At 51.4% G+C, this 11,928-nt stretch overlaps 1 protein-coding gene across 2 annotated transcripts in view; it reads right to left on the reverse strand.

The window, feature by feature from the left end:
- The window catches only part of TOX3 (TOX high mobility group box family member 3), a 96,311-nt gene extending 84,816 nt beyond the window's left edge, over nt 1-11,495 (reverse strand). The window contains exon 1 of one of the 2 annotated variants that reach the window (XM_016142407.2): nt 11,330-11,495. Coding sequence is in view for 1 of the 2 variants with exons in the window: in XM_016142406.2 (XP_015997892.2) it covers nt 10,187-10,273 (87 nt within the window). In the remaining variant the exon portion in view is untranslated. Of the gene's footprint in view, nt 1-10,186; nt 10,679-11,329 lie in introns of those variants that run through there. The other variant, XM_016142406.2, reaches the window with a different exon arrangement.
- Between the last annotated feature and the right edge of the window lie 433 nt (nt 11,496-11,928).

The raw sequence follows: 11,928 nt of genomic DNA on the forward strand, positions 1-11,928 counted from the left end.
TACCCTCAATCCCGCTCCTACCATCTTTTCCACTGAACTTATACATCTGGATCTTCGGCCACCTTCTCTTTCTGCCCTCGTAGCTCAAAGAAAGAGTTAGCAAGCTTCGTTTCCAGGCTCACTCCCCTGTCGCTTACACCAGCTGACCGCCCTACCCACCTTTCATCCCTCTCTCTCTGCGTGACTCTTTACTCTCTCCCTCGAACCTTCTCAGGTGCCGTCCTGAAAATACCTTCTCATTAGCTCACCCTCCTCACTCGAACTGCCACCCGCACATTCCTCTGCGTAAACACATACTCACGTACACACACGAATGTACCTACCCACGCACGGTACCAGCACCTTCTAAATCAGATTCGGATCTTTCACCAAACACTCTAGCGCCTCCCCGGTTTGGTCTCAACCGACCACATGTCCCACAAGAGAAAACTTCTACACAGATGCGAATTTATCCCCATAGGTCGCCCCATGGGGACCCCCTGCAAAGGCCTCCCTCGGGACCTCGGCCACGGTGTCACGCTCTGCCTGAAATTCCCTTCCCCTGTCTCTCCTCCTCCGAAACCCCACAGGTCCTCCTCATCCAGTCCAAGCCTGACAGCTGCCCCGAGCTCCTTTACCCGATGGCACACGCCATCCTTCGGGGACCTCCCCGCTCACCCAGTCTGGTGCTCCTGGAGCACTCTCGCCCACACTGATCGCCTTCGTGGCCCCCTTAGGTACACACGACAACGCACGCGTGCACTGCACGAGCACGCACATGCACACGCACATGCACACGCACACGCAGCTGCCCTGCCAAACCGGAGGCTCCTCAAGGCGGAGCGCACCTCAGCCCGGCCCCTGGCCAGAACCGCGTTCCTGGGAAGCATCGAATGAATGGCAGCGATGCCACCCGCACCGAACGAGCACAGGCCACTTCTGGTGTCCACGCGGCAGCAGCAGCATGGCGGCCCGAGCCCGGGGAAGTCCTCGCCGTCGTCACACGCCGCTCCATCCAGCACCTTCTAGGGACTTTCCTCCCCGCCCCGCCCCTGCCCTCCCTCGCTGCGACAGCAGCATCTCGCCCTTCCGCTGAAGAACCACGAGGACGGCCGTAGCCACCGCCATTCCCGAGACGTGACTTGGGGCCTCGGCACGGGACCCAAGTCCGCCCGACAGGCCTCAGACCCAGAGAAAGCCCGAAGGCAAGCGGGCAGAGAGGCTCTCGGTGTCGGGGAGGCTGAGCTGTGGGCCTGTGACGTGGAGCTGCTTACGGGACATCCTGCCCCCCCACCCCGAGGGGAGCCAAAGAGGGGACACGGCTAATATGAGAAAGGCTGAAAACCCCTTGAAACTCGGGGTCCAGCGACGCTGGGAACAAAACTTACCATTTCTTTGATATTTAACTTGAGGACTTTTTACCACTTGCAACCAAAGGGATTGTCACTAATAACAACAGTTTTAACCACGCCTCCATTAAAGGTTTTTATTAGAATTTTTTAAGTAAGTCAAATAATACGAGTTGAGTGTCTCGTTAAAGACATGTACCAAACGGACCCATTGAGTATGCTTTTGAAGTACTCCCTATTTCCAGACTTAACTTACACTTTTAAAAAAAAAAATCACTTCCAACCAATCATACATATTTCATACAAGTTTTCCCGTCAGGTCAGCATTTGGGACTTCTACTTCCTATATGGAGAAGATTTTTAAAAGGAAGTGTAAAATTGATTATTCTACAGTACACCAAAATCCCTTGCTCGTTACAAATTAGCTATAGAAATTGCTGGAAAACCTTACAACATGGTATATCTACTTCCACTACGTCGATGTAAAATATGAAAAAAACTCCCATCGCCGTATTTAATATAATTCTGCAGAAACAATTTAGTCAATGTAGAAAAGGCCATATTGAACTTGCAACATTTGGAACAGAAGGGCCCAGCTTGAAATCTATCTCCTCCAAAAGAATGACTCTATTATCATTCAAATATGTATTTAGAATGAAATACTTCTTGATACTGGCCAATTTGTTTAGCTTACGGACTGTCAAGACCGTCCAATTATTCTTTTATAAACAAAGTAAAATTAAATTAAGATTAAAGGCAGAATGTTAGACATATTAGAAGGGCCATTTTCCAATATCTGGTGTGTTTTACTCAAGCATGGAACGTATCTAAAAGAACGCAGTCTCCCCAAGTATGAGATTAAGGGTACAAACGCGGGAAACAAAGAAATAAAATGATCTACTATGAAACCCACCAAAGGCTCATATAAACCTCGAATGAAAGCTTCCACACCTTATATTTTAAACAAGTATTTTTGTTTGGGCTTTTTTTTTTTTTTAACAGCTGGATCCAACCCTCAAGATATATTAAGTTTATAAGCATACTTAGCAAAAATCCTATCTTTCTTTATTGCACAGAAAACAGATTCTCCAAGATACTTATGACATCAATAACATGTCACAAAATCCAATCTGAAAGTGCGCGGCCTACACTAGAAACAAAAAGATGTTTTAACTCATAAATGGCTGATAGGGTTTTAAATTGTATTACTGCAAATTTTGCATCATTCCCACTTAATGACAACCCTTGAAGAATGTTTCTTTCCAAATGGCTATTAAGGTAGAAAGGACACATCATCATGCAAACACACACGCACCCCTTTATAGTGGTGCAGTAGGGCTCCCCAATTTTCTGAGTTCCATACGCTACTTCCTGAATCGCTGTCCCTCTACCTGGGAAGTTGCACTAGCGAACACCGACCCACCCTCAAGACCAAGGAGTCACATCCATTGCCATCGCTGTACTGCACACCGCAAGACTTGACTTGGGTCCTTTAGCCCTGAGCTCTCGTGAGTTCCAGGGCGCAGGTGCAATTGCCTGCCTACTCGATGTCTCTCTGGCAATCATCCACCAAAACAGCCAAAATCAACTCTTCCCTCCAAAACCAGCTTCTCCTCTTGACATCTCTGCTCCTGTCCAAGGTCACGCCATTCATCTAGGGCCCAAGTTCAAACACCCTGAGTCATCACTGCCTCCTCTTTCTCCCTTCTCAAGATACAGAGACGCTCTGTGCAGGGCCTTCCTCTCCTTCACACGCGCATCTCCTTGGTCCAAACCCTTCTCACGCCTGTAGTTCGACTGCATAAAGGCACCCCCTTTGATCCCCCTCATCTCTTGTTGGACCTACACTATTGTCGTCAAAAGCACAGATGCACCTTCAGAAAGCACGATTCCAACCAAACCGCTGGCCCCCTCGAAGTCACGCAGATGTGCTCAGTAGCAGGCAGTGTTCACAGTCTTCTTCCTTGCTAACAGAGCATAACACCAACTACACCCATGAGACCCTGTGCCCAGCCCCAGCAGATGTAAGAATGGTCCAAGCAGATCACTACAATCCAATCTCTTCCTCCTTGTTCAATGATTGGCCCAGGGGTGAACATGTGATTTTTTTTTTTTTTCTGGTCAATGAGATAAAGTCCAGTGGAACTGTCGCCAAGAAAGCTTTTCCTTCTTGGCAACAGATGCACAGAGAAGACGGCGCTCTTCAGCCATCGCTCCCGCCCCCGCCACGACCGCTCCTTCGCTTCCGCGTTTTGCGTGCTGTCATGCAAGGATGCAATGTCCAGAGCTACGGCAGCCACCTTGTGACCATGAGGAGACCGGTAACATGCCACGGATGGCGGAATAAAAAGAAGAGCAAAGAGGGCCCTGGAAGACGTGACTTAATCACCCGACACGGCCTGAGACTGCCCATGTAAAGACTTCTTTATCAGTTAACAAGTGTCCTTCACGTTTACGCCACTGTTTGTTGGGCGCTCTGTTGCCTGGGGCCCAGAGCGCTCTAACTGATAAACTTACAAAGAACAAACTCTATCTTACCACTGATGGCCCTCCGTGACATGCTACTTGCCACACAACATCAGCGTCACCTGGGAACGCCACTGCAGACTCATGATGCGGCTCCTCCGGAGTATCCTCTGTGCCCTAGAAAGTTCTCCAGGTGATTCCTGTGCATGCTGACGACCGAGAAACACTGCTCTATAACACGATCACAAATTACCTTTTCCCATTTCACCTACTAACCCACATACCACGAAGGACGCTTGGTTAGTATTTCTCCAGGAACAACGACCTCACTTTTTACTAGGTTTGAGCATCATTTGTCGCCTGTTTAATGTCATCTCTTCTTAATCAGTTTTCCAACTTGAAGCCTCCGGGGACCTGCGAGGACTACAGAGGGCTGGATATGAGAAACGGCAAGCTGTGGGGTACATGGTCACTTTGGGGACAACCAGCAGAAGGCACCATGCAAGGGTACAGGTCCGGTATGGCCAAATTTATGATTACTTCTAAAGAAAAGCTGGAAACCCAGATTTGCATACGAAGATTTTTAGATGCAGATGACTAACTGAATTTTTTAAAAGACTGTTGACAATGCGGTCCCCAAGTGGGTTCAGTGTCCCCAATGTGTCACTTGAGACCTGAAGAAGATGGTACTTGAAACACCTGCACGTCCTTTCGAGTGTTGTGGTCACATACACACACGGACTTCATCTAAAATGACTACCATTAACTTTCCTGGGTAACTGTGGGCTAGTCTCCACCGAACACGGGACTTTCATAAATATGCCACTGTTCTGAGTGGCAGAATGAGGAGCCCATACACCTCTAGTTAGTGGCGGCGTGTTTAATCCATGAGTCACGATAAACCAGACACTTAGAACGACAAGCTTCTCGGGCGCTGACCAAAAAAAAAAAAAAAAAAAAAAAAAGCTTAAAATATGAGAAAAAAATTAATTGGCCACACCACACACACACACACACACCACAAAATTTAAATTAACAGATGCTTCACTAAACATCTACAAAATGCGAACTTAAGTCAACTAATCAACAGTCACTCAAGAGGTGGTATATCATCACCTCAGAGTTAGGATGTGAACGCATCCCGACGTCTGACACCGGGCAGGGAAGAGCCCGGCCCAGCGGTGCTCAGAGCCTGCCGGGGTCCTGGGAGGCCCTGCGTGCCGCCCGCCACCAACCTTCCTGTCCTAAACCCCGTCTTCGCCATCGCAAACTTCTTTCCCCAGTTCCTCCGCTCACTCCCAAGCAGGATCCTCAGCCTTAAATGGGGTTTTCAACGGTGGCTGCAGATTGGAATCACCTTGGAGCTTTTAAAAAAAAAAAAACACTGCTGACCTGGGGCCCATCTGGAAAGAGTCTTATTGGGGAAAGGTGGGGTCCGAGTATCCTTAACAAGCCCCCTCCCCCACAGCCAGGGCCGAAGAAGAACAGCCAGGGCTGAGAAGCCACCATTCCAGAAGCATTTCTGAGAAACGTTCTCTGAGACAGTAATCTTTTCCCATTGTTCCATCCCGTTAGCTAGATTTTCTGCCTACTGCTGAGGCTTGGCACAAAGCAAGATCATCAAGTGGTCTGATTATCTAGAATAAGAGTCAGCAAACTTTTCCTGTAAAAGGACAAACGATAAATGTTTCAGGTTTTGCAGGCCATAGAGTCTGTCACGAGGATGCAGCTCCGCCCCCGTGGCATGAAAGCAAGCGCGGAAACACATAAACAAGTAAACAAATGAGTGGGGCCGTGTTCTAATAAAACTTTATTGATGGAAGCAAACGTGAGTTTCATGTAATCTTCACGGTCATGCAATATTCTTCTTCTCCTGACTTATTTCGACCATTTAAAAAACGTACAAACCATCCTTAACTCGCGGACCATGCAAGAGTGGGCAGCAGGCCAGATGTGACCCAACGTCTGCACTGTGCCGACCCCCGATCTGGAACGATTCTACCAACTAGAATTAACCCACGACAGAATCCGAAGGATCAGGTTTGAACTACACTGAGCATGATTAGATGCTACCTCCTCCACTCACTCAACCTAATCGTTCCCACGGCTGGATGGGGGAGTGGCCTCGTGCATACAGTTGAACGTAAACCATAAGTCGCTTCTTAAAAAAAATAAGTCTGAATCCTCATCTGCATACGAGTTTACCTAAGACAAAAGTGACAGAGGAGCAAGAAGTACACGAGCATGTTTTGAGGGACCCACAAAGTGATTTTATTTGTTCGTTTGTTGTGAACACTTAAAAGTCAGAATATTTCACATAAAAATCCAGATCATCCTCCTCTTGAAAAAATACTTGCAAAATGTGGAGTGACTGGGCCCAATGTTGGCATGGCAACAATCTCCCAAAGCTGGAGGAGGCTACCCCCTCAACCTGGCATGTTATCCACTGGACCACAAACCCTATCTTTTTGTAAGTTAACTGGCTGTCCCTCTAGACATTTGAGTTTATGACCCCTGGTCCGAAGTCCTTGGAAAGATCTTATTTCTCTTGCGCAATGTGGCTTAAATATCTTCTCTGAAGACCTGACACTGGAAAGTATTGAAATCTCCCAATCTGCTCCCAAAATTCAATGCCCCCATACTTCAGGCGGTAGAAATGAAATCATTAGTTATCATGTGTCAAGCTCACAAGGTATCAATCTAATCCCCTTCTCAGTGAGGTCTCAATTTGAACCACAGTCTCCAAAGAAGATAGACAAATGACAAACTGCCCTTCAGGTCCTCTCATCCTTCAAACTGGCCGAGACAGGGGCCCAACAAGGTGGAACGAAAGCACTCACATCACGTCTTAATTAAGCATAGTGATTAATAACACACATCATAATCAGAAAGCAAGGTTTGAGACTGATGGGTAAAAACAATGCAGGACTATTCCACCTAGGGTAAGAAGTCAATAGCCATATTTTGAAAGAGGGGGAAAAACCCTGAGACTGTGGAGAAAAAGCCAGTGACTAGAGTCTAGTCCAAGTTCATTACTAACACACTGTGTGATTTCACCTTACGCCCACGTTAAAAACAATAGTTTGTTTTGGGGTGACAAACTTTGGACAACTACATGTCTGTTGGCATGCTGCATGTTATCTTCTTACTGTTGAAAAGATAAATTGAACCCGGGGAAAGAAAAATTCCAAATATATGGGTAATGAGTCACCAGTTCACTTAACATAGGCCTTTTGGTTAAAAAAAAAAAAAAAAAAAAAAAAAGTGTTAGTTTAATTTGTTATCCACATCAGAAAAAGAACTGTTCAAACAGTAGATTTTCCACTTGAAAATAAAATGGAAATTAGCCCTCAGAAAACAGAGACGACTTTAATTTTATACATCAGTGGCTGGTTCATGAATTATTAACTGATTTTAATGATCCTGGCTATATTTTATTTGAAGTTATTCTCCTACTTGCAAGGACTTTTGAACCCTCAAAACTCTTTCATCCATTCTCCATAGACACTTTCATGAGCGCTGACATTTAAAAAGGATCCATATACTCACAGAATGTAAAGATAATACACACGCAAATAATTTACACAAAGGACTCTGGTCATTTGTTAAAGAGAGAAATGAATGGGACCCTATTATTCACGGTTTGTAAATAAATTTAAAGATAAGCGCTAAGTTTTCACTTGTTAAACCTGGAACGAAGGGTTCTGTATTTCTTCTAAAGTTTCCCAGATGGTCATTAAAACAAAAAAGGGCAGAAACATACTGTCTTTGAAATCCATCATTTCCCATCCAGAAAGATAATATATGTCAAGTTAAGTCTTAAAGAGAATAGCAATCGCAGGTATTTTCAAAGAACCCAAGTGCACGTCTTTGTGTGCTAGTTTCTACATTTTCACTATAAACCTATACTGAATAGCACACCACTTCAGACACACAAGTTAGCTGTGAAACAAAATACCATAAACCTTTAATTAGCACTTGCCGTTTTATACCCATAAAGTTAATACTTCCTCTTCTACTCTATTCTCCCTATAAAGAAAAATTACGGGGAACAGAATTGGGTTTTTCACTCCTGAAATTAAGAACAGGAAACTATAGTTTTGTGGCTCCGTTTAAAGATTATTGTTTTTTTATTTGCAAGTAAACGCAAACATCCCTTAAAGGAAGTACAATTTGATTTCTACCAATATGGAATGTTGTACCTAAGTTTCATAAGTTGGGTATACACAACTTCTGAGGACCAGGGTGCTGAATTACTAAGAAACCAAGTTATTTCAGGCAAACAGCTGCATTCAGAAAATGTCACAGCAAACCAACTTGCATCCTCACTCCCAAAGTTGAACATGCATCTCAATAAATAATGTCTGTTTCCCAGCTTTCTATACGTGCCCTAAAATAAATGCTCTGAATTTAAATGAACGCAAAATAGCTTCTCGAAAGGAAAAGAAAAAAGAAAAAAGAAAAAAAAAGGAAAAAAAAAAAGAAGAGAAAGAGAAAGAAACACACACAAAACACCCACAATTTCCTCTGGTCCCTTGAAGTACCCTTGGGATCCCAGTGAACAGAGAGATTTGCCACGCATTGCAGTGACTGGATTAGTACAAAAGGTTTCTATTTTGGTGTCATTCGAGTGATGCTGATCTTAAATCAGAGAAAGTAGTTACATTAGGCAAGGTAATGGCTTCCAAAAATAAGAGGCTGCCCAGCTATACAAGGCTTGCGTACACAGGCTGAGTTGTAAGGAGATAAATAATACCCCACTGGAACAATTAGATGGAGTCTCAGAAACACTACATACTTAATTAGGCTGCCTGAGTCCCTAACTGAGCATACATAGGGGACTTTTTAAAAGCATTTAATAGCCCGAGTAAATCCAAAATCAGAGGACAGACACTAAACCTTAACTCTGGCTACAAGGCCTTTTCTCGCTTCTCTTTCGACGCTTAACGTTATCACTCCTGGAATTCGGAGAGGATGAACGCCCCCCACCCTCAAAAGGATTAAAACACACTGCATGAGGCCCCTGCTTTCTACACTTGTGAGGAGGCCCCTCCACGCCAGGCACCCAGGCACGGAGCTGGGCGACGATGACACAGGGGTGAGGGAGAGAGACCCTAATGGTCGCTCACAAACTTCAGCACTGGAGTTGGGAACGCAGCATAAACAAATACGCAGGGGCGCGAGCCTGCACCAGCCGCGGGGGCAGAGCGAGCCCCACGCTCCGCGCAATTCCTCCTCTTCCCGTGATGTATGCCTTAGTTCTGTATGGCACCTTGCTTTCAGCGGGCTCCTTATTTCCTCCTCCGTTATCCAAGCAATCATAAACAAACTACGATTTGGAAGAAAAAGGAGGGAGGGGGGAGGAGGAGGAGGGAGGAACCGGGCTGGGGGGGTGGGGGATAAAGGAGAAAGAAAAACCACATTCAAAAGACACAAGCCATCCGGGCACAGCTCTTTCTCTGAATATCGCCCTTAGGGTGACGTTGCCTCCGAAGCTTGGCCCCCAGGGCGCGGGGCAGGGCGGGGACCGCGGGGACCGCGGGGCCCCGGCCCGAGGGCTGCGGCTCCCGCACGGACTCGCCGCTCCCCGCGGCGCCGGCCGCCCGGCGGCGATGCGCCTTCGGCCACCTGAAAACGCTCGGTCCCCGAAGTCGCGCCGGGGGAAGGTGGAGGAGGTGGTGTGACCCCAAGGCGTGGCGTGGAGGTTCCAACCCTGATCTCCCCGAAAGGCAAAACTTACCCCTTGCCCCCCAAAATGAAAGCTTAGGGAGACACTCGTGCTAACCAGGGAGGGCCGGACACCCCCGTTCCGCGGTCCGAGCGCCCCAGGAGAGGGCTGGCAGCAAAGGCCACCGGAGGGGGTCCCCGCACCCCGCCCTCCCACCCAGGACACGCTCAAAAGTTTGTTCGTTTCGTTCCCTACGCGGCCGGGGGTCCGGCTCGCGTGCGTGGGGGGAGGCCAGATGCGCCTGGGAGCGGGGCGGCGGGGCCATCGGACCAGGGGATCGGGGACCCCTGCGCACCCCCCAGGGGGCTGCGGTCGCGTTTAGTAATAACAACAACAAAGAATCGCACGCAAGTCCCCCCTTTCGGTCTCGGGCTGCTCCTCGCTGCTTCGGGGCAGCGAAGCCGAGTCGGCGGGGTGGGGGCGGGGGCCAGCGGGAGGAGGGGCGGGGGGCAGAGGGGCAGAGGGGCGCGCCGGCGGAGGGACAAAGGTGGGGGTGGGGGGAAGGGGGCAGGAAGAGTCGAGGGAGAGAGTTGGACGGAGAGGCGTGGAGAGGGGAGGAAAGAGGGAAAGAAAAGTGCGGCGGGCGGGTGGCGGGCGCGCTGGGCGCGCCCGGGATGGCGAGGTGGCCCCCGCCCCGCCGCCCCCCCCGGCCCGGCCCGGTCACCTTGCTGTAGCCGTAGTACCCCAGGCACTGCGCGAAGTCCAGGCCGGCGGGGTCCCCGGCCGCCGCGGGGTAGAACCTCACATCCATGCCGGAGCCGGGCCCGGGGCCGGGGGCCGAGGCTGGGGCTCGCCGCGGCGGGTGCCGCTGGCTCCACCGTCGGGGGCGCCCGGCCGGGGTGGCCCGGGGGGCGGCGCGCGGGACGCCTGGCCGGAGGGGCGCCGCGAGCCGACCCCGAGGAGCCCGGGAGCCGCGGCCGCCGCACACAAAGGCGCGGCCACGCGAGCCGCGGGAGAGCGGGAGGCGGCCCGGGGGACGCGCCCCGCCGGGGCACCGAGGCAGCGCTGCGCGCGGGCCGGGCGCCGGGGGCGCGGGGCGCGGCGCGGGGGGCCCGGGGCGACGCGGAGAGCTCAGGTGCGCCGGGCGAGGCTGGGACGGCGGCCGCGGCGGATGGCCCCGCTCCTCCTCCCCGGGCGGACTGAGCAGAGGAGCCGCGGAGACAAGGGGCCCGGCCCCTCCCCTCCGTCCCCCCTCCCGCCTCCGCCGCCGGTCCCCTCCCCGCGCCGCCGCCGCTCCGCCCCTCCCACCGCGGGCAGCTGGCGCGCCGCCCGCCCCGCCGGTGCGCTCCCCGGCCCGGCCCGCCTCCGGGCGCGCGCGCCCCGCCCCGCCGGCCCTGCCCCGCGCGCCCCGCGCCGCGCCCCGCGCGCCCCGCGCCGGCCCCGGCGCCCGCGCCTCGGCCGCCCCCTCCGCGCGGCCCCTCGGCTTCCCACCTCGCCCCCTTCCCTCCCCGGTCCTCTTTGTCCCCGCTGCCTCGGAGCGCTCCTCGCGCCCCTCCCTCGCTCGGCCGCCGCCAGCCCCGTGCCCCGTGCGGCCCGCCCTCCGCCTGGGCCGCCGCCGCGCCTCCCGGCCCGCGGCTTCTGCCCCCCGCGCCCGTCCCTCCCCTCGCCATCGGGTCCCCTTGCCCGCCCCCCTGCCCGTCCCTCGTGGGCGCCCGTCCTCGGTCCCCTCTACCCCACTCCTCGCCGAGCCCTTGCGCTGTGCCCAGCTCGGAGGCGCCCGGCCCGGCAGCGGCCCGCGCGTGCCTCCCGGTAGCCAGCGCCCCGTGTACACCTGTAGTGTTCGCCAGAAGGGGTGCTGGGGCCTGACCTTTCACAGGTAGGCGGACCGGGAGCTTCCCGGGGTGAGCCTCGTGTCGGTTCCCTCTGTATTTTCTTCGCTCTTGTTTGTATTCGAAAGGCATTTGAGTAACTGGATCTAGGCGGATCATTCCCTGCTCTGAAAGAAAACGTCCCCATTTTCCTAAAAGGTTCTGGGTGATTAACTTCCTCACACTGCACTCACCCACCCACCTCCACCCCACCCCCCCTTAATTTCTTTCTGTTTCTTTAAGCTACATTTTTTTTTTTCGTCCTCTCGGATTTATTGCTTCGGGCTAATTTGAGAGTTTGGCCCTCAGCCTTGGCGAAGGAAGGGACTTCTTTCTATACTAGTTACCAGCGTTAGGAAGAGGCGCTGAGATTTGTCCTGCCGGGGCTCTATCTGGCCAGTCTCCCCTGTGTGCACGCAGATTCTTTTGAGCTGAAAACAATTAAAGCCCAACAAACTCAGAAAGAGTTTTTTTTTTTTTTACCTCCCCCTTTTCTGCCTAAAGAGATAAAGTGACTCAGATTGGGGGGGGGGGGGCGAGGCGAGATTCAGAAAGGGATGTATATAGCATAGTCACCTTGACACGTATAAATTAAGTG

The sequence above is a fragment of the Rousettus aegyptiacus genome, unplaced genomic scaffold, assembly GCF_014176215.1.
Source record: "Rousettus aegyptiacus isolate mRouAeg1 unplaced genomic scaffold, mRouAeg1.p scaffold_m13_p_14, whole genome shotgun sequence".
NCBI lineage: Eukaryota > Metazoa > Chordata > Mammalia > Chiroptera > Pteropodidae > Rousettus > Rousettus aegyptiacus.